Source organism: Ascidiella aspersa, chromosome 4 (assembly GCF_963924565.1).
Source record: "Ascidiella aspersa chromosome 4, kaAscAspe10.2, whole genome shotgun sequence".
Classification (NCBI taxonomy): domain Eukaryota; kingdom Metazoa; phylum Chordata; class Ascidiacea; order Phlebobranchia; family Ascidiidae; genus Ascidiella; species Ascidiella aspersa.
This window is the reverse complement of record NC_139450.1, coordinates 9,695,269-9,719,017: the sequence shown is the minus strand read 5'-3', so window position 1 is coordinate 9,719,017 and position 23,749 is coordinate 9,695,269. Positions and strand designations below refer to the sequence as shown.

Genomic DNA, 23,749 nt, shown 5'->3' with positions numbered 1-23,749 from the left:
TCGCGTTACTAGAGAGTGTTTGGTCAAAGCGTGAAAATCGGGGGCGCGTGGAATCTTGCGTTCGACCCTTCGGGTTAAGTGAAGAAGCACAGTCACAAAATAAAATGGTAACACAGCAAAAAAGGGAGACGCGAGCAAAATGTCAAGAACTCCGCAAACACAGAGTCGACGATAAAAAAGGTTAGCTCACTCGACGAGCCTTTGCGAACCGTTTTTTTTTTTCAACGTTAAAAAAGACATTAAAAGGAATGAATGAAAATGTCGTTAAAACCGCGGAAAAATCAAAACAGGGTTCAGGTTGCTTTGTAAGCGGTTCGCGCCGGACAAAGCAGGCTGTTATTGCACCTTGGTTTTAAAACTTTAAAACAACTAAAAGGAGCTGATGGTAGTAACGGGTCTTCACCTACTGGAATTTATGCCAAACGGCAAAGTCAGCAACAAATTTCATTACGACTAGGTTATGTATTCAGTCCAAATCCGTTTTGCAGTTGACGCACTCGAACAGAGAAATCAATTCGAAAAGTAGACCAATTCCGCGTCGCCGTTTAACAGAAAAAGGTAAGAATACGAAAAAGGAAGGGTCAACTTTGTGCAACGGCGACATGGTAATACTGGAAAGAGCAGCGCTCGCGGTCGCCTATATAGAACGCGAAGTTCGCGAGAGGGTGGGGGGCAAAAGGGGAAATAGACCTAGCGCGCTCGCACAGAACATTTGATCTCCGCAGTGTCCGCCGCACGGCCACTCTTCTTGATAAAATGTACGACAGCGGACCACAGACGAACGTGCCGGGGCAAGCAAATCGCATCACGTCTCGGTCTGCCCTTTGTCGCTCCCGGCGGCCGAAATCTGCTGCTCGACCGGCCGCTTAGTGTCGCCATTGGCAGGTTCGCCAACCGGAAGAGTACCGATTTCAGCCGCTTCCCCTTCGCCACTGCTGCTGCTTCTACGGCTCACGGTCCGCGAGCTCCGGTGGGATTGGTTCTCGGCCACGTGGTTCATCTCGATGCCGGCGTCGGAACGGGGGGATTTCGGCGAGGATTCACGCTCGGGCTCGCGGACGCTGCCTTGTCTCCGGCAACAGCAGCACACTATCAGCTCGGTCGCTCTCAGCGATCCTTCCGACTTGGACTTGTCGCCCTTGTTGACGCGACCTAAAACGTAAAATACCACGGATCGTTAGCGCTGTGGAAGTGGTTCTCAACCGGGGTACCGCGGCACTCTAGAGTGCCATTCTTAACGCTCAAGGAGATATATATATAATTTCTGCATGGCAAGCCAAAAAGGTTGCAAACCACTGCATGGTCAACACAAATTATGTTTTCTTAATTAATTTATTGTAAAAGCGGAACCAGGGAAGAAAAAAATCAAGTCCTGCGAAGTGAAAAAGTATATTTAAGCACGATAAATAACTTCTAGGTTATTTCCGGTTAGCGAGAAAATCATATGATATGCTGGCCAGAAACTCGCACTGTGGGATTCCATGCCAGCGCCGTAACGAAGGCTATATAGTAGTGGATGTGGTAGTGGTCAAATTTCCCAGTTTCGTAAATCTAAAAAATGATGCTAAATATACCTCTGCGATACAACGCATAAAACAGGGAAATTAAAATCAGCTTGCCCAAGGCTATTGAATCGGGCCGGGGTATGTTGTGTTGTGTTGCGGAGGTGACTGTGTATGCGGGCAGTAGCAATGTTGCGCTATCGATTCGATCTAAATCTGGCCGTTCGCTGCTCGGCCTTACAGATGCTGATTCGATGTCGCTACACGGCAATACGCCGCTGCAACAATGTCGCCGGATTAATCGAACGTGCAATTACGGACGGGAAGCGGGCGGCGAGGAACAACTGCGGCGAGCGAGTTTACTGAGGGAAATAAGCAGCGCAGTGGGGGCCGCGGCCGGGGCTATGTCGGAGATCAATAATTCAGTAGAAACGCCGTTGTACGCCGTCTTAAAGAGCTTAATTTAGTGCGCGAGAGCCTACGCGAGCGCCGTAGCCGTCCCCTGATCTTTGTGTGCCGTGTGGCCCGCGCAAGCCTGGGTTGGCTCAACATAGACGGCAATTCTTCCCACGTTATCACTGCGAATCGGTTGCCCCAGTCGGCAATCCGGGCCAAGCAACGCGGCGAAATGCTCGCCAGTTTACGATAAACATTCCCATACTTCCGTTTACACCAGAAGAGGGATTTCTATCTATTGATATGTTGCCTGGTGGAGCTAATTCTATTCTTAAATTCCCAAAGTTTAAACAACGAATAACAGTGAGTAGATGTTATTTATCATTTTTGGCAATACGACATCGAATGAGATGTATTTGATCGGTAACTAATCACAAAATTCGAATGTGATCTGTGTAATTTAACCCCACTTGACGCATGCTGCTACAAGATATAGAGGCTATTCTCCAGGCCTGATAAGTTTATTACGACAAACAAATTTGCATTTGGCACAACAACCAGCATATTTATTCGTAGCGCCAGCCTTCTGCCTGCTGCTGCCGCTGCTACATTTTTATTTGCTATACAGCAAGAAAGAAATTGATTTTTCCCGTTGCGGATTGTGGCCCTTTGCAGCTCGATTGTCGCAGCGAAATCGATTCGAAAACACGCGAGTCTGTACGGGGGCGGCTCGTCCATGTCGTCTTACTTGCAGAGCACGATTTGCTGGGGAAAGCAACTCGGGCGACGGCGGCGACGGTGCCGATACAAGTCGACTGCCCCGAAAATCAATTTTGCCGCTGTTAGCTGGCTATGGTTTGCTTTTACTTGAGCCTCGTTTTAGGAATACATGCGTTGCAACTTGAAATAACCCTTTTTGTGAAAACAGGTTGGTGTAATTGCGATGCCGCGTCCCTGCTGCTTAGTGCGGTTTAATAAATTTTTTTGGCAATTTTCAAACCTATGTAGGCGATATTGCAATAAAAAACTTATTGGCAACAAAGAAAATGTAAAATAAGTCCACTCAATACTTGCCTTACATCACTTTAACGATTTCATTCAAGGTATGGTTTGAATGATTCGACAATAAATCAATTTAATCCTAAAGGGCAATTTTATTGTTATGTGATTAAACCTTCCCCCTTTTAAAGCAACTTTATCGGCTCTTGAGTATCATATGAAAAACTTGAACCAAAGTCAGTTAGAAAATTTAAAAAAAATCTGATTCGCTAAAAAATTATATTTGATTTCGACGTTTCCGCAATAAAAAACACTAAAACCCTTCAGTTTTTTTGTGTCTACCCACCGAGCACTTCCACAGTTAGATCGCTGAGCATTTGCGACGACAGGAACCTCGGGTAGGAGTCACGGTGCATGAGCGTGTAGATTTGGTGCTGCGCTTGGGTGAACACGGTCGAGTCGAGCTTGTTCTTCAGTTGGTCGACGATGTCCTCTCGCATCTTGTAGTCGATGTTCACCTGCGCCCAAAGACCACGTGTTAAAAGTTGTGCTGAGCAAAACACGCCATGCCAGCAATTTACATATTTATATTATATGACGTCATACTACAATCAAATAAGCTAAATAGATTAAAATGATTATGACAATAGTACCGATTTTTGCAGTATTTGGCCTAAATTTGCTTTTGCGCCAAGAAGCCTATTTATCTTCGATTTTGAACACAATATGTTATTACAGTTTTAAAGAAGAAGATTCTACGTTGGTTTGCAAACATGACTAACATGCACAAAAAATTTGGTATTGGATCGGCACCGATACCGATATCAGCCGGGTATCGGATGACTACCAATACCACCACCGTATATACCAATACAACCACTTTATGCTCCGGTCCGGTGTTATCCGACAGACCTAACTAGTCATTTTTCAAGTAAAAGTAATATGTAAATACAAAGTTCGATACAGAGCATGAAAACAAGCACATAAAACAGAATTCGGCGTTTTGATTTTTTTAGTGCTGTTTACTAGTTCAACAAATGTTTAAACACACTCTTTAACGCAGTAGGTTATCAATTTTTTTTCTGAGAAATTGAACATCGCAATGGAAATGTGACTCTATTGGTATAATGGGCATATTTATTTCAAAAATGCACAGTTCAACGGGTTAAAGTAATACTTGAACCATATTTATGGGTATTTATATTGTGGGTGATCTTAATGGCGGTGACGAGCAGAGAAGCCATGACATTTGAGCACCGCAACGCCCGATTGTAAACATTGCTAGTGTCGGCGGGTAAAACAAATACCATCGCGAAAAGACTCGAATATACCTGCGAAGTGGGGACGCTCAATAACGCAACCCGGCACACTGCTACCGTATAATCAATACCGCGCTATAATGAACAATCGAAATTCGGAAGCGACCGCGAGAGCAGTGACGCAAGTGCACGACAGTGATTTAATCATCGACAAGCCGCCGCGTCATTGCGCGTTGGTAGTGACGTCATTTCGGTGACCAAAATGGCCACTGTCGAATTGTCGACAAGACCATAACCGAAACGGGCCACTATTTGAGCGATGACCCTAGCCAATTAGAAGCCCAAGCGGTGACGCATTATGCAGCCCGCGGAAAATTTGCAATTTCTGCTTCCGCCTTATACCTCGACCGACGTGACGCGTAGAAAATCTATTTGCGCTAGTGTAGGCTAAAGAAGGTGGAATACGGTATGTTTTGAGAAGGGCCTATTTTATGGCGTCACGGCCGCTAGAGAGGCACTATACGGTGTCCATAACGCGGCTCGAGGGAATGTCAAAAACTACACATGTGGCCGCCGAACAAACCGTTTGCATGCTGGCTGGAGCTTAAATCACTACCTATTAATTATAGTTGCCTAAATTGTTTTAATTGGCACTGTTACGCGACAAAATGCAAGAAATCAGTAAATTGACCACATAGACATAGAGTGCTACACCACAAATAAATTATACCTTCCATTTTTTCGCATGCCAAGCAGGCTATATACCAAATGATACACAGAATCATCATAACGAACATGGTAAAAAATGGCTTTGAACAAAAATCAGCAGAATGGCAGTTGGGCGCTGGTCCCACTTTCAGAGAAAAAAAAAACAAAGTACCTCGTGCGGCGAATAAACGTTGATGTAGGTGTCGTAGATGTCGCGCGCCATCTTGGTGGCTCGCTTCTGTTTGGTCATTTTCTTGAGGTCCTCGCACGCCAGCCAAAACTTGAGGTTCTCGTCGGCAATCTCCGACTCCAGGAAGGATTTGAACACGTAGCGACCCGCTGTAAGGAAGCGGATTCAATAGATAAAAACACATAGCGGAAAGGGGTTTCCCGTAAGGTGTTTTTTGGTATGTCAGGGATACATAGTTTTAGATTGGTGACTATGGCTACACGAGGCTGTTACCGTAGCGAGCGAAACCAGTAAGGCAGTGTTTCACAACACGTTTTTTGCGGCGACCCAAACTTTAAGCGTAAGTACAACAGCTTGCTTTGGCGACTCAATTCTCTTCGCTAAGCTTCTTATAATAAAACTAAATATAAGACATCAGTATAATTTTTTTCTATTTTTTTTTTAATTAATTTAAGACATTATTTGCATTGCTTCCTTAATTTTCTTTAATTTTTGACAAATCTTGCTCAGAGCCAATCTTAATTAATATAACCGTATGAACTACTGCGATCGGCAACCCAACCAAATCAAACTGCGACCCCTTTTGGGGTCGCGACCCATAGATTGAGAAGCACTACAGTAAGGGATTGGCTCAGTTATATAGAAATCGAATGGTACCCAATTCAAAAACCAAAATAGGTAGGGTGAAAGGTAATGGAATAGTGAGGTTGTGCGTTTGAGAAGCTTAGGTGCTGTTTAAACTTCCGCCCAAATCGGTATTTTTAAATCGTTGTACCTTAAAAACAAGCATATATATTTGTTTTGGTATCGGTATTTTACGTTGGCCACTGCAGCAATCGTTCACGAAAGCATGCGACAAAAAAAACTGAAACTGAAACCGAAACGAAGCACTACAAAGATATGAAACGCAGTGCGCACAACATACATTAAAATCCTTACCTGGACATTTGAGGAGGGTGTCGAAGCTCTCCTGCCACGACAGCAAATCTTCTTTGGTTATGCTAAAAAAGCAAAAAATAAGGTCACGACTGCGGCTAATGTTTACAGCGAAAACGCACTTATTTCGAACAATTGTATGACTTGAATGAATCAGCGATGCGGCGAAAAAGGTTTTACTTAACAAATAATGGACACAAACGCGAACAACACCAAAAGACATTGCAACTATTGGGGCTCTTTCGTTTTGATACGTAGAAAGTAATGCAAAAAATAAATAAAAAGGTACGGTCTAAAAATACCGCAACGCACAATATGTGGTTTAGGGTGCGGGTAAGCGTTTTGTTTTGGGTGGGTCAAGCATTATTAATAGTAATAATGAATATAATAATACTTGACCCACCCACACCCAAAACCCTAACCCAAATATTTTGCGTAAAGCATAATTTGTTGGCCGTAGCTTTTTATTTTGTATTTTTTGTTTTTTTTACGTACCAAATTGAAAGAGCTCCCAATCGACTGCACTAAATGTTATTTGTGCTTCAAGCAAAGTGACTGGTAATTTGTAGGCGGCGAAGGTTGAAGGTTGGGGGTGGGGGTGAGCTGACGTATACCCCACCCGTATGTCAGGGCAATTTGTCGACGAATATTCTCCGGGGCGGCCAGGCATAAAAAAAATCGATTCAGCTTATAACGTTGGTCAAAAGAGGGCCGGGTTTAAGAGGCAGCGTTGTGATTTCCATTCTGATTGATCGCTTTCATTAGCGGCATAACGGCACGAGCCTTAAAATCCGACCGCATCAATCGACGACGTCACGCTTAAGCCAACGGGAGATGTCGTTTCGTGAAGCGGTCCGCCTTTGATTTCGTTTTAATTTCGAATTTTAACGCATGACCGAATTTATGACGTACGGCCATTGAGACGGCGTTCGATGTTTGCTAATACATGCAGCCGGTGTAATTTGTGCGTTAAAGCCTTGCATGCGATGTGTCTCTTGACGTATGTGTCTCTGACGTCACGGTGGTACGGTTTCAAGGAAGCCGGGCTGCAGACAACTGTTTGCTGGATGAATTTCGGTATGATAGCCAGTGGCCGCTACGTTACACGAAGCCCAAGTGTCAAAACATGCCATTCAACATCGCGACTTTACGTCACAAACTCGATACTGATGAAACCAACCTGAATATGAGGAGGATTTCCCGAGGGCTTTTCGGTCTCCATTTGGTGGTCGACTTTCGCCGCGAGTGTGTGCGACTGGGGTAGCCCCTGAACAAAGAGCAAGATATTTGTAATGGACGCTTTGTAATCCGGCGTTTTACACACTTAAGATGTGAACCTCGCGTCTAGCGGCATACGGTCGACGGGCCAGAGCCCAGGCCGCAAAACCTATTTTTGTGGTACGCACTGATTTCGCCAAGTATAGAACGTTAAACCATTATATCGTGATATTTTGTCGAATCGGACGAAACTCTGTAATTTGTGCCTTTGTGTTACGGCACAGTGCATCAAAAAACAGTATATTGCGTCCCTCCCTCTTCGTCGCATAAAAGCTTGCGCGCGTTAGGCGGCCTTGTGCTTTCTTTTTTAAATATAACCGCCAATGAAATCTGCTGCACACTTTCTATATATTTAGATTCTAGCTAGAAGTGTTGTGGTTCGCTAGTATCCATAACGAGAGCATAGTATCCATAACGAGAGCATAGTACACATAACGATATGGTGATCTAACGCGGAGATCGGAGAGTACCGCAAAAAGCAAATGCGTAGGCTATTTTTGCGCTTTTTGACTGCAGATTCGATTTAGAACAACCAACGTTGGCAGAACTGATTTCAATACGGTGCGTTGTTGTGATATAAAGAGCTTACAATCGACGGCAATACACAATCGAACAGTATATGTTTATGCATATTTTTCAACTTCAGCAACTCTAACAAAATTGATGCTCAGACGGCCAATTAAAAAAACAAAGCCGTTTTTCCAATGTAGCGCAACCGGAGTAACTTTTAAATTGAGCTTAACCCCTGCGGAACGCTTAGCTCACTGAAAAAGAGAAGTCGGGACACGGGCAGGTATTTTATGGCGCCTTGATCGCCCATGTACTAGGCCCAATGGAATAGGACTCAAAATGTTTGGCGTGTGCGGGTCGCAATCGGACCAAAACGGCGTAATAATGCGCCGCACACGAGGGAGACTAGATCCATATTGCCTTTCGATCAGCCGACGTCCGGTTGTTGCAAGTCCTACAAGAACAACACACGGCATTTTGGACGTAAACCAGTGATTCACAAACTGTGTGCCGCGGCAAATGAGTGTGCCTCAAGAGATTGTCAAGTGTGCCGCGAAACTTTTTGTAATTTTTTAAAATCAGTTATATGTATTACCAATAGGCATGCAGACAGGCATTTAGACTTAATTACACACCACCCATTACAAATTAATAATATTGAGACATTTACATATGTTCTGTTAAAAGTGTGCCGCGAAATATTTAAGATATTTTTAGTGTGCCGCGAGGCAAAAAAGTTTTGGAACCACTGGCATAAACGGAAAATATTAGGGTTGAAAACATTTCCATGACTACTAGTCACTTGTGTTCGTTTTGCAGTTGAGAAATAATGAGTATTTTAAAAAAAGGGGAACAACTCTGAGGTTTTCAATATACTCATTATTGGTTGTCTATTTTGAGTGCTAAACATTTGAACTCGCAAAAAAACAGCAATTGTACATGAAACAGACTAAGTCTCGACATCTTGGTCGACGTTCGACCTCCGCACCGCCTAATTGGCATCAACGCAGCAAGCTTTTTTCAGCGAAAGGCAGAGGTCGCTTAATGCGAGTGGTGCACACAAATTAACACGTCCGGGCAAGATACCTATTTATAACCAGGAGTTCACGTAATTGCGTGTGGCGCCAAGGTAAAAGCCAAAATGCGTCGACTTAATTCCAGGTTACAAAAGTGCGCCGTCGATTACGCGTGCGTTAATGGTTGGGGAGAGGGCACTTAGTTGAAGCGGCCCTAATGCAAGAATGGAATTGACCCGTGCATGTTCGTTTTTATTCGTGTGACGTATTATCTACAAATGGGCATCAGGAAACGAATTATTTATTGCAAATTGGTGTCTTTGTAAAAATAGAAAACGAGGTTAATTTTACGTTCTCGTGATATAGAGCTTTGGTATAAAAGATAGAAAAGAAACGCACTTTAAAATCGTAAACTCGATGTTCGAGTTACTGTACGAGGTAAACATAACAGGTAAGCTTTACGCGGTCGCCTGGTCATATATCATTAATACGGTATTTACATTTATTCAACAAAGCACTGGTGGAGTGGGAAACAGTGACCCTACAGACACACTTTAGGGTCTGGAATCGCAAAAGAACGTCGGTTCGAATGTTCCTTAGTCGTATACGATTGCAATGACGACAGAACGTAAAAAGTTGGGGAAACGTAACGTTGAGTTCATTTGCGTTGAGAGAATAAATAACCCGGGCGGCTTTTTACAGTTTTACGAAAGTGCAGTACTTCCTAAAAGTGTTTGGCCGCGTATCACGCTGTGGCTTTTTTTTGTCGCTGCGTACCCCGGTTTTCAAAAGAAACCATTTTGATAAAATTTACCCAAGTCTTAAAAAGGCGCTAGTCTGAGATGTCTTCCAAATCACCACAAACAACCTGTAACCTGCTCGCATACAACCTGAAAGCATAAGCGTACCACTAAACTAGACTAGTGAAACGTCTGCACAGCATGGCCTGCGCATGGATTACACACAAAATCGTGAAGAGTTCCTTAAAAAAAATAAACAAACAAAAAAACACATCAACACTGAACTATAGCTATCCGAAGTTCCACCAAGGAATACCAATTGTCGTAAGGGAAAAATAAAAAAAACACTGGACCATTGTATATAATGTGGTAAATTTAGCCCGCACGAGAAAAGAATCTTCCAGAAGTCTGTTCGCAACTCACGTGGTTGGCGATTTATGTCGTGTCAGGGAGCTGAGTTTCCTGGGCTCCACCTCAGGCGTCTGGCAACCGCCCGGCGCTGGTGACACCGCTTTGCCTTCCTTGGTCCATGCTCTGGTCATGTGGTCGCCGATATAGATCTGCAGTCGAATAAACGAGAAATTGATACTCAAGTCGCCTTATATGAGAATATATGTTCGGTTCACATATTTTCCTTCTTACGTTTTTTTAATAAGCATCACTATAATGCAGGGGTGTCCAACATGAGGCACGACCTAATAAAAAATGGCACGCAAGCCCCCCAAAAATACAGCCAATTGTCGAAAAAGCTAAATTTGTTGTACAGCCAATTGTCATTGTTTATTCACAATACAAAACAATCCCAGCAATTACGACAACAAACAATTAGTTCTGATATTATAACATTATACTGTTTATTTTTGGTATAAAAGCACTTCTAATATTAGTTACTTTGGCACGGGAAGAAGTTATAAGATAAAAATTGGCACGTCGGCATGTTTGAGTTGGCCTCCCCTACTATAATGCTTAACAGGAAAGCTTATGAGCTATAACAAGGAACCGTTGTTAAAGTCACAAGTGATAAACTCTAATTTAGTCAATTAGGAACAAGGATAAATGAAAACTGCCATCATAAGATATGTCGTGCTTTAGTCAACGTACTCCATTCAACGCTTCCACGGCAAACATGCTTGCTCTTCGTGCGCTGCGAATTCAAAGGGTGGCTAAAATGGTCAGAAACAGCAGACAGGGCCCTAGAAATCTCTAATCTAGCATGTGCAGGGACTGATGAATGAAAACACAAAAAAGATTAACGATTAATCAATACGACGAAGCGCGAAAGGCTGGGCAACTATACAACGGCAATGAACATAGTGATTTCGATTTGACGACTAATTCTTTTATATTAATACGCCGGTTTAAGCATGAATTTATTTCATCGAGTTAGGTAAGGCCATTAGCTGCCCAGGAATAAACAAGGGCGTACTCCTAAAGCGCATGGCACCGTTTTAAGATATCCCTTAGAAAAGCATTATGGGTACAAATCCGAAATTATTTCAAAGGTTATCGCAATGGAACACGTCCCACGTCACATGCCTGTCACTGGGTGAGTGAAGAATATTGAGTGAACTTTTTGGCCGAAAACACAAACCCTGGCTACCGACCTTGCAAAATGTGCTACCCAACCGCGCAAAAATTGTGGAGTGCAGGCCCAGTGCGAAGACAAAAGCGGGAGAATCATAAAAGCGCGCGGGGCGAATATTTGCTATACCGCGGCGCGCGGGTGAGAATAAGACGGTGCCCGGTCCGACGAAATTGCGTCAATAATTCAATACACAGTAATGAAAGCGTCGAACACCCGATTCTGCAGGACGGTCGGTCTAACGCCTTACTAGGCTCCACTGCAAGGCGGCAATAGTGATGTTTGGTTTGGCTCTGCTCTGGCGGGCGGCAGCGAGTGAATGCGACGGTCGTGCATAATTAAAGCGACTTGGTTCACAGATCAATTATTTATATTGCCAGTCGGGGTCTCCGGGCCAAGGCGTCGCGCGGATTTTGCGTGGCGCCGAACAGCGCTTTATGTATAACAGACCGGATTTCTTGGCGCGCAAAAATACGCCGTCGACCGAGGCCTGACAATGCACACCTGAATAAAGGGAATGCAAAGTGACTATTACCTTTCAGAAGGCCCGTAATGACTTGTGCAATAAAGTCAGTATATTTGAATGACTTGACTGGACTTCGGTCTTTGGCCAAACAAGTTTACTTGACTTAAGCATTTTGAACAAATCACTCGGCTAGGACTTAAGTCATTGTTTCAAATGAGTGTATTCATTAAAATAAACCGTCTTTAATACAATTAGGTTGTTTATTTTAATTTGTGCACATAAAACAACTTGCTTTCTATTGTTGCATTTTTGTTAAATTTATGTTAATTTGCTTCGCATAAACGGACGGGTGTACAAACTTTTTATAGTTTAACGTCTCATTTTTATGTCAATGACTTATGGACTTGATCTGGGCAACCGATGACTTGGACTGGGACTTAATCTAATATTTATTGAAAAATACTTGACTTGGACTGAAGTTATTTCAGAAATGAATTGACTTGGACTTTGGTTTCCGCATCCCTAAACACTGGTAATTTGTGCGGCAATCCTTTCGACGTTGTCCTGTGCTTATACTGCTTCATGCAGGTGCGCTTTAATTGCCTTGAATTTGCAGTTGCGATTGCGGAACAACGCAGCGACTGAGTGGTATAATGCCTGGCGGTAGCTTGGTCGTCTTGAACTGCTTATTGGTTAATAGTAGGCTTTGTATAATGCGATTTACTCTTTTAATGTTCTCATTGTTAACCTCACACGGACGTTCAGCTGCTAAAAATTGCCTTAACAATGCACGACAAAACACAATCGTAGCAAGTTAGCTTGTCCTACACACTCTGCGATACAACACAAATTAAATTGCCGCATCCGTTTTCATCGCAGTTTAACGCGGTTTTTCTCGGTAACAAAAGAAAAGAAAAATGGAGCGCGCTGCTCTGGCGAACGCAGTCTGTAGACATAGCCAAACGCACTCGAAATTAAATAAAACCAACATCTCATCAATTATGGATACCGCCACAAAGGTCGCGCACAGAGATTTGAAAAAAATAAAGTAAATCTAAAATCGACGAATTTCAATTATGGCGAAGAAAAAAATTTGCATTTGCACATTTTGCTCTCCAAAAGTATATATAGCTCACTGTATTATAGTTTATTGGTATATTGCCGTATGATTACAGGGTACAGTTTGCTATCAGCAACTAAAAATAAACCAAGACGATGCAAGGATATTTTCCTGTTGTCAGGTGGCAATTTGTCATAACAACATTCTCCGATTTTCAAACTACAAAATAAATTGAGCTATAACGGCTGTACGTCCTACTTGTATAAACGGGAACAACAGGTATACTATAAAGTAGAAAACACTCCCTAATAAGGAGATCTCACAACAACATTTGCAAAGAGAAGCTTGTAGGCTACAATTACTGTCTACAATGTTCTCTTAATGCAGGAAGCTATTGCCTTTTACAACGAAGACAAGCGTTACGCAAATCACTATAAGCACTTCATGTTCTGTCCCGTATTGGGCAACTATTTTTAGACAAAACTGTTAAAACCTGCCATCGGTGCAATTTGACTTCAGATGCTTCCATGATGCGGGCGCCAACCTATCTTTCGCCCGATTAAATGTGTTATTTTAGCCCGTGTCAGATCGATTGGTAAATGTCCTGGCAACGTACAGCAAAGGCCCGGGCGCGTTCCGATGGCCAGCAAGCAACAGCAGCAATATCAGCACTCTCCTTTGGTCTAACACAATGTTGGTTTCGAGGTCCGCCTCAGGGCTACGCGCTACGTCTGCATGTGACATTCGAGATATATACGATATGCTTGGCCAACGTATAGACTTCAGCTTGTTTTTGTCCCGACAAAAAGTGCTAGCAACTACACAACAAACGCCGTATTGGCTGCGGCGTTCGTGGTTGTATCAGCACACGACATACTAATACAAGCGCTAATGTCATTAAAACGCATATTTTCATGAATTAAACTTAAAAATAAATAAATAGCCTAACTTGAGATTAAGCACGACTCTCTACAAAGGATATAATTCGCCATATTTCCTTCGGCGTAATTTATATCCTTGGGGAATACTATTGCTCTTGCCCATCATTTTCTACAAATCATTCGCATGCCAAAACTACTACATTTCTGTCGACCAAAATTGTTCAAAATAGCTTTTCATTGCCAGTGCAAAAACGCCTTTCAAAAACATGAACAAACACGAACTCTTTTCTAATAAACGAATTCTTTCCATGACCACCTTTTCTCGCGGATTTCGCAGCATAGAGCACAGAACTGGTCACGAAACGCTGTACCACGCTGCGTTGAAACCCAAGCGACCCCATCAATAGCTCGAATAGAAGAACGCGTACGAAACATGGTAACGGCGAATTTTGCGCTCCTCAAAAACCGCGACGAAACATCGCTTATTCTAACGAAGAAGAACAGCGAGAAAATCTAGTTTCTCGAAAGCAGCGCAAAGGTTAGCCCGGAAAACGCGTTCGCAGTTACACTCGCAGTAATATTTTTTGTCGGACATCCCAGCGCCAGGCAAAAAGATGGAGCCTGCCTTTCTCAACTAACCAACAAATTGAAGATCGACTGGCACCGTTCGCGGTAGGGAAAGCCCCTTCGAAAATGCTTCAATGTACGCTGCCAGGCTTAACTGAACTCTTGTAGAATCATTTTGTGGAAATGTGTATTTTAAAAACATGCAGCGTATTTTCTTTCTCTTGATTGTTTTCTTGGGAATACAAAACTAGTTTTCATCTTAAGCAAATCAATGTTTGAAACATGTTCCTAACATGGATGCACAAATCATCATAGCGACTCGCATTTAATATATCACAAAGTTGCGACGAAGCTTCATTCAATCGGTGTCGCTTGGTAGTTAAAACAGACCCGCCTTCCTATTTATAATTGCAATAATGTTTTAATATAAAGCCGATTCTATAGAATACATCAATAGTTATTTCGATAAATTTTAAGAAACATTTACAATTCTAAAGAAAAATAAACCAACCAGCATTTCAGAAAACTGCAACATATTGTCAGATAAATCGTAGTTTCGGCCATACAAATTAGTTTTTTTTAATTTTAATTAAAAACGTTTACATATCGTGTAATAATAGGATGCGTAGATAAGGCATACCAACGATTTTGGTGCAACCAATAGAAAAACCGAGGCAAACGTGATGCTCAGCCCTATACAGTTTCAACGTCACCACACCAAATGCACTCCTTCTAATTTTGCAGAATAACCCAACCTACCTGTTGACAGTCGGGCTCGTCAGCATATTCATCACGAATGGACAAACAAAGGACTCTTCCCAGGACGCTCTGCATGTTACCTTTGACGTAATCCGCGTCGCGCATCAGTGCTCGCTCGCAACAACAGCAGCTCGCACCAACGGCGTGCCAAAGTGTCCACGACTGTATTGAAAATGTTCCAAAGGCCGATCTCCTTTACTTTTTGTTATGTAGGAGGAACTTGGTCGGCGCTGGTCGCCAGAGTTAGGCTTGTCCGGTCCTGCTTGGCCGAAAAACCTCGCTTTACAAGCCTGGAATCGACTCGCTCCCACCGTACAAAAAGCACCTGCGTCTAGTGCGCAAGATTTCGTACGAATACACATACAACCAGTGACGCGGGCGATGATCTGCGCGCTGCAGTGCGGCTTCTTTTTTCCAAAAACAAAACGCGCAAAAAGCTGGGACGTGCCGCGCGCGCGCACGCAATCGATGCTAAGATCGAAAGTGTCAATCAGCTGACTGTTTGTTTTTCGCTCAGCCAAGGCAATCCGCGCCCAGTCACCCCAGTAAGTATTAAAGGAGGCCAGACGAGAGATTAGAATAATTAGGGGCCCAGGGAGCAAAAGGGGAAGGAGGGGTGTACTTGCCCCGAAAGTTGTACAGTCTTGCGCTTGATGCCAATATCTAGATACAACGTCTCAGTACCACGCACCCTAGGTCTTGCAAACACCTCACAACGTTTGCCAACCTAAAAATGGTGACGTAGTTGGTGTCCTCGTTGCTTTTCGCGTCGGTCAGGAAGTTGGGCGCAGTTTACAACGCCTAATATAAATCTAGGCTTCTTATATGCCGGTAGACTTCTTTAAAGCATCCAATTAAAACTGCAGCACCAAAACACACATACTCGTTTAGACAACGAGGACAATGAAGGGAAAAAAAAACAATTTGATTTTTGTGTATATATATCTAATACAACTTTCAAACTTTTAATACCTAATAGAACATACGATAGGACTGCTTAACAAGAAGAACAGGTTTATTCATTTGTCGCTTGAGTAATATAAGTCTATGTTGGTAGATCATAAACAAAAATGTTGAAAATGAATAAAGAGTTATTCGAAACGTTCAAAATGATACCTACTTCTGTATGGACTTTGATATTCTTATTACGTCTTACTACAACCTCCAAACATTATGCTTAAAAATTGTAACATTCATACACGTAGGATTGAGTAACCCAGGGACTAAACTTTTTTGCTCGCGACCCCTTTAATTCTCCTTTCGCAATCCTCGCCGATAAAATGATGCAAAGTGCGAGATATATCTTTGTGATATTTATTTAAAGGCCTAATTCGAGCCAAAACTAAAAACAAGCTACCGAAATTCGAAGCTTACAACTTTACACGTAGCCAGTCTACTGGAAACCAAAAAGCAAATATATCTATTCAGTGTGATGAGTGCTTGATTAACTAAGTCCCACTATTTAAGACTAGGGCTAGGCCTGCCTACGTAGAACCTAGAGCTCAGTTGAGAATAATGTTTTTAACAATTCCAACAATTTTAAAAACTGCGTTTCGAAATTTAGAAATGAACGTTGAGAGGAAAAGTGGTATTGGTAGAATACGCTGAACGCCTACGCTACATTGTGAAAATTTTGTATACTGTTGCGACCCCTGAAGGTCGTTTCGCGACCCCTGACCCCTAGTTTGGGAAGCCCAGGAGTAACACTAACTCATAACATAAAAAAGTATTTATTGACCACCCGTTATAGCGTCGTACAGTGCGTCACGGTCATATCCCCGCGGTTACAGCGAAACAACGACGTCTGACGGTCAAGGCCTAGCAACTTGAACAGACACGCGATGTTGCTACAGAACACGCGTGTCCAGGTCGTAAGTAAACGAAAATAGGTCGCCACCTGAACTGTTAGCGGCCTTTATCCATAAATTACAAAATAACCCAAAAGTTACGACAGTGTTCAGTTCGAGGTAAATCTGCCTATTAATCACAGTTAGCAAAATCGGGTACAGTGCTCTTCAACCTTTTTTGGTTTGTTCAACCCTTAAAGTTGTTGTAACGAACTCATGCACCCTGTTTGTAAAAAGCGATATGAGAAATTATTATGCACATCAATATTTCATTCTGTCAATTAAACCGAGCGGAACTGCCGAAGTTTTACACCTTGTCGGTGAAAGTTCGATATAGCTACAGTCTGCTTTCGAGTAATATTGCATGCCATAAAACAGCATTTAAACTAACTTAAAGAAGAAAAAAAACAGCATTTAAACAAACTTGAGAAGTCCGACATTAATTGTTTATTAAAAGTTTGTGATGCGTATACCTTTTCGTATCGGTGCACCTCATGCATATTTTGGTGCACCCTAGGGTGCACTGTGCACACCGGTTGAAGAGCAGTGCTCTAGTACACATAAGGCTGCGGGAGTCGGTACCCTCGCAACGCCATTGGCGAGAAAGGCCGGGAGCGCTCGAAATACCCCCTCTTCCCTTGTTCATCCTGCGCTTTTCTGGGCAAAGCTGGGGCAGCCCAATTCTGGACCCGAACGCCCGTCAATGCGTTTCGACGCGAAAACTACCGCCCATTGTACGGTGCGTTTCAACTGCAGCGACCCGCCACCGTCGCCGAACCGTCGTTGCTGCTGAAATGCGTCTGGCCGGCAAAAAAGTAAACAAACAAAACGTGACTTTGGTGCCGACGAATCTCACGTATGCCTGGCTACTGTTGCGCTGCTCTCACAGGCGCACCAAATCCGTGCAGTCGCTATGAGCGTTTCTTACGAGCCCTTCAAAAGCCAGTTACATTTGTATTCCATTTCTGCACCGCTACAGGAAAATATATTGCCTGCTGGCGTAAGCTGACCAAAGCTCACGAAATTATTCTTTACAAATCAATTAATGTTTAAACGGGTCAAAAAGCCTGATGAAATAATAACAGTTGGAGTTGGAAGCTGCTGCCAAAAGTAGAAAATAAACTGACGCCTGTGTGGTCGCTGTTCTGCAGTTACAACAACTGTTGCAAAAATATAAATTTCGATCGCCTAAAAATGCCACACAGTGCGGAAATCTGATGGGGATGTTTACATGCGTTGCGCAATGAACAAAACGGTTGTTTGTTTCCGGTATCATAATTATTTTTCTAGTTTATATCGATTCAATGCTGAGGTTGTTCAGCTGATATCGATTGTGACTAACCTTGTTATGTGTGTTTTTCGAAATAATACGAGAATCCGCGAGTAAAACATAAAAGGCGTTCGCTTTACTTTTAAAGTTTTTTATAGGCCTGGCCTATAACAAGAATTTCGCTCGGAAAGTTAAGACAGCACACACGCCAACGAAGTAACACGACGCGCCCATAGGATCAACCCTTACCGACCTGGCCAAAGTAAGCTAAATTTGGCGAATATCTGCACGCGTGCCAGAATGTGCTTCACTTTGTCGATTTCAACTCGGGCCCAATCTTAATAGACAGTATAAGGACAAAGCCAGGGCTACGTAAGGCCTGGTGAGTGATACGGCTTCACGTAGTCCTGGCGAAGAGACGGCGCCAACATTAGAGGAAGTGAGACCTATGCCAACTAATAGCAAGAAGGTGAGCGTTGGTGTCTTTACGGATGATTTCACTAAGTCAAATATTTGTATACTGTATATACTGACAATTTTTAAAATCTAGTGACTCCAAAAGTCAGTTTCTATATAGATCTTTGCACTTATCAACCCCGTTATTAAGTGCACCGGGGGTTCGGCACAAAGCTAAACCGCTGGCGAACTTGCACGCGTCGTAATCTCTTAGCATTACAGACTGAAAAAAACACGAAAGGTTCAAAAGGTCATCTACGTAGGAAGGGCGCTAGCTGCGGTATGACCTGCTTTGCGCCAAGGTGTAGTGAAGCGTCAAACTCACTTCCTCGTGCTTTGGCGTTCCTATTACTTGCATCTGGTAAATGCTTAACGTCGCAGCCAACTAATACTATTTAACTAACGCCAAGTAAGTTCCATCTAAAACATTTTCGTAAAAGTTAGGACCTTATTTTCAATACTTGCGATGCCACAGAGATACATCACATCAGTCGCACGCGCCAGTATTCGCCAGTATACGCCAGTCGCCCCGCTGACTGACACTGACTGCAATCCGGCGAGCTTGCCTTGCACTATACACGAGCGCTTAACGATAGACTGGCGTTATAAAGGAAATCGTCACATGGAGTGAGGCCGGACACGACTTTTATACGTAGAATAAAGCGCATGCCCTTTTTTGACGGCTGCGATACTTAGTGCGTCGGGCCCGCAATGCTTTCCGACGACCGCACATATATGTCTTTATGCGCGACAGCGGAAACGTTAACCTAGGCCTCGGTAGGAAAGGGCGCAATCAAAAAACGGAGAAACGCCTGTTCGTCGAAAGTAGGCCGCGCGTTCGAACCAATTTGGACTTGTTGTTTTGTCTTGCCAAATGCCAGGCGTCCACCTTGACGCAAGGCAAGCGACAGGTTGGCACGAGAGCGCGAATAGGGGCATTGTAATGGGGAAACAGGGGAGGCTCGTCAAGGGGGCGAAACTTGCGGACGTGCTTGGAACGTGTCAAAACAGTTTCGAAGAAACAAACGATACAAACTGACGTAAATCCCGCATCGTGTAAAACGTTCGATTACTCAAGGGAAAAACAGAATCTTACTTCGGCAAGGTTTTTCGAGACAAAGGCGAACGCAGGAAATATAATAAAAACGGAAGTTTGTCCAGTCTTTTTGTAAAAGGCAAATCGACCATTTTAGCTAAATTGTAAATATTATAAGAGAAATTTATTTCTGCAATAGGTATGGTGCTCGCCATTTAGATTTTTTCGAGTAAATCAGCAAACAAAGGATTTTTTTTAATTTATATTATTTTGATGCAAATAGAAAAAAGGTACCAAAAAAGTTTGTGACGTACAATTTGTGACGTGCACGATTTAAAAAGCAGGATAATGTCAACACTGAGCGTCACAGACGCATTTGCTGTCGCGTGCGCAGCGCGACGCATACATTCTTACTTACGTCAAAGTCGACAAAATTCCTGTGAAGTAAGCGCAAGCGATGTGGAACGTCACAAAAATTATTTATTTTCCTGGGAAACAAAATGGACAGTCTATACATAGCAACGTTCGAAAGTCGAAACATCATCTTCAATATTATTTTTTTAACTTTACTCAATTACACACGATATTACACCATTTTACATTGCCGGTAGGTCGAACTTCCTTTTTGCATTATATAGTTAATTCTTTATCTCTGAATTGGACAAATATGTTGAACTGTTTTAAAATGACCAAAATATCAACTAAACATTCGTATGAGTTTTGCATAAACCTGAAAAAATCACTGATTTGTGTTCGACCGGCAGTCAGTAAAACATCTAAAATGTGTGATCGACAACGCCAAAACACTAATGCAGTACCTCGATCAATGTATTTCTTATAGGTCACAATTTTGTCAAAAAATATATTTTCAAGTCAAAATTTGTCAAACTTTCATTTTTTAGGTCAAAATTTCTCATTTTTTAGGTGAAAGCATAATCGTCCTATACTCATCACCTAGACGCAATTTAAAGCAGAATGTTTTATATTAGCTTGCCGTGGTTTTCCTTTGACAGAAGTTCGAGCTCTTGTGGTATAAGTAAAAATAGCTCAAAAATTACCTGTTTGCATAAGTTATAAAATTACAAATTAGTTTACATGAGATTTACCATATGGTTCACCTGAGGTAGGGTTGGAAGACTTTGCCACACGGTCCATATAAAGCGCCCGTTTAAAAAGCTCAACCGACCCGAATTTGGAATAACATTGTTGACAATAAAATGTTTGTCATAAAACAAAAGCTTAAAACGAAAAAATAATATTTAAGAAAAAAGACACCATCTCAACAGCGGAAATGTAGAGGGGTCGATTTAATTGAGAACAACCCCGCCAAGCTCTACGTCGGAAATTGAAAACACTGAGATAAGACGTTACGGCGGTAGCTCTAATGGGCGGCGTTTTAGGCCAGTCAGTCGTAAATTTCCTTTCTTATCTGCCCCTATTTCTGATAAAGCGATTGACTGACATATGTGATGCACGGAGCAAAACGAGTTATATAAAATAAACAACCATAAAAAAGAGCTTTTACTTTCGTCCATTAAGTTTACCGTTCGTCTAATTTAGATGTAAGTCAATTTTACACGCAACGCTCCAGGCGTCATTGAAACGACTGAGGAGAATTATTATCAAAAAGTTCCCAATGGGAGATGTTTTATTGTCAGGTTAGCACTGGCCTTAAATCAACATCGCACGCCTGCCTATCGTGGGAGTGCTACTTTATATAACTTTTAATATAAAGTATACATAATTATTTCTGGTGGCCAGGCACAGTTTGCGTGAAATGTACCCCTTATTGTATTCCATTCGATTGAAAATGTCAGTGAACTGATCAGCAGGTGTCGTTCAGCATTGCGATTGTCCGCGCCACGCGCACATTCGCACGCTTCAAGACACTCAGAACACGAGCTGCTGCAAGTGTTTTGCCTACAGTAGAGTCATATACATAATACATATGCACACACGCGCAGGACACGTACGTTTGCCTCCAGCAGTCGCTCCCATTCGGCTTGCTTGGCCAGGTTGCAGCGTTTCTGCTTCATTACTCCGCGCTTGGAAAGATGGCGGAGTCGTCGCGGCGAACCGGGATCTTCGCCAGTCATATACGTGGACGAGAGTTGCTGCCAGCAATTGAAGCCGCAGCAGCCGCCGTTTGTCGGCAAAGCTTGGACTTTGTAGTCGGCAATGCAAGGCAGCCCAGCAAGGCACAGAACATACGCCAAAAATGCGCGTGTAATGCCTAAATGCAATTAGCAGCGCCTATAGACACCTGTTTCGCACGAAAACATAACAAAGCAATGTTAAATACAACGAATTCGGTGATCTCTTATGCATATACGTCGCGCGCCCGATCTCACACGCCTAATTTAGATATGGCTGTTGCGCGTACGACGTACGTGGGTAATCAGCATGTCGGAAGCGTTGTAAATAGTGGTGGTAGATACACAAGTAAATAGCCGGTATTGCAAGCTAAACTTGCTAACTCGTCGCGGAACACGTCAGAATACCACATTAAGCGATTTAAAATAAATGTACCTCCTTTAACGTCACAACTAACACAGCAGCATCGAACCATCAAGGTAGGGTATACGATGTGGGCTGTGGCAATGAAAAATAGAACGCTAACATATTTAGTAGTTCGCAGCTTAGAAAGAATATGAATTAAGACTAAATAAGCATCGATATTAAAAATGAAAAAAAAAAATATATATTCCAATTGTTTAAAATGATACCTACTTCTGCATGGGCTTTAATATTCTTACTAAAACCTCCAAACCATTATGCTTCAAAATTTGGATTAACGTTTGCACTCGTCAAGCGAATGAAACCACCGCCGACCGTCCTACAGGTGACTGATAGTGCTGGAAGGAAGTCGTCTGTGGTCTAACCCGTGACTGACGGGCCAATCGAATGTTGTAATCAAAAGTTACACAAGCTAAACCCAAACCGAACATTGTAATTACGGCTTAAAGGCAAATCTTACATTCACATAATCGCATATAAATCTCACACTTGTACACTAGTATAAATCGCTAATGTGCATCATATTTTGTAGATGCTTCAAAAAATCGTAAAATTATAATATGAGTCTGTTTTTTTAAAGCGACACTCACAGTCCCAACCGCCTATAAAATGCCAAGCTCAAGTGAAAATAATACAAACAAACTATAACGTCACTGGACGTAACCCAGGTACAAGCGTTATACAGCCGACTTTTAATTGCACTTTTTCTTAAAATACTTTGGGATATCGTTGAGCCACCTTGGCCGTAAAGCCGACTTTGTTTATGAAACTTTACAGAACGTGTGCTAACGCTACTCGGCCTACTTCCGGGATATGTGAAAGAAACTCTTGCGTACGAGCTCTACCGTTCGGTGCAACTGCTGGGCAAATCGAAACACCTGCGGCGGAAACGCGGCAAATAACTGCTTCACCAGTTAGCGGGCATAATTTGTTCAATCGATTTCACCCACCTTAATGCTTGTTTGTACAGGCGCCCAAACGAAAACCGACAAATCGTGTCACGCCATTAACGCCGCTGCCGTTTTAACCCTACGTACTAGTTCGTTTCACGCTTTTTGACGAAACACACGATTCGCGACAAAGCTCACATGGCTGATTTGGCTTTCAACTAAAAATCTGTTGCTGCATCGCAACAACTTAAAACTCAAAGATCGAAGCGGGCCACTTTCAGTACAACTATGTTAGGCGCTCTTAGCCCACGAGCTAAAGCGTCTGTCTGATCGATCCTGGACTGCATGAAATCCGAAAAGCGAAGACGCGACGCCACACACCCACGCCTGACAACACAGCGGAAGCTCTTCTCAGCTAGGTCTGGCGCACAGAGAGTAAAAGTGGGCGGAGGGCGACAGTTTGAATGTCGACAGTCGGCGTGCCGTCATGTTTGGCAAGGCAAGACGACGCTCGACAGGCCAAAGCACCTCCCGCGCGCAATTTGTGTGGGGCAGTCCCTGGGCAATGCACACAGGCTACCCTGGAAGAGCCGGCCAGGAAACAACCGTTCTTCTTAGGGGCTCTGGTGTTTGGTGAATAAACACACGCCAGCCCGGTGCATGTCAAGGAAAGGCGGCGACAAATTGCTTTTCGAAGCTTTTGATTTGGGGTTGCCGGCACTCGAGCACGCTAACCTAAACCTCGCTTAAGTGGGGGAAGTTTTGGCGAGGTTAGCACCCCCATTTACCTTTATTTTTCGGTCGACCAGAATTACCGCACACATATCCCCTGACTATATGTGCGGACCTAGGGGGCACCGGTCCATGCGACTTGCCCAAAAACT

The 23,749-nt window shown here is 43.0% G+C and overlaps 1 protein-coding gene across 4 annotated transcripts; it reads right to left on the bottom strand.

Annotated features, from left to right (window-relative positions):
* Positions 1-685: 685 nt before the first annotated feature.
* LOC146147079 (uncharacterized) lies at positions 686-21,714 on the bottom strand. 4 transcript variants are annotated; one of them, XM_083387364.1, is made up of 7 exons: positions 21,432-21,714; positions 9,958-10,094; positions 7,171-7,257; positions 5,994-6,055; positions 5,037-5,203; positions 3,244-3,415; positions 686-1,152 (listed from the first exon to the last, which is right to left on the bottom strand). In XM_083387364.1, the coding sequence occupies exons 1-7, from the start codon at positions 21,552-21,554 to the stop codon at positions 806-808; spliced, it is 1,095 nt and encodes a 364-aa protein (XP_083243490.1). In that variant the 5' UTR covers positions 21,555-21,714; the 3' UTR covers positions 686-805. The 4 variants fall into 4 exon arrangements, with proteins under 4 accessions (XP_083243490.1, XP_083243491.1, XP_083243494.1 ...); XM_083387365.1 differs by lacking the exon at positions 21,432-21,714 and adding an exon at positions 14,850-15,336; XM_083387368.1 differs by lacking the exon at positions 21,432-21,714 and adding an exon at positions 10,636-11,538.
* Between the last annotated feature and the right edge of the window lie 2,035 nt (positions 21,715-23,749).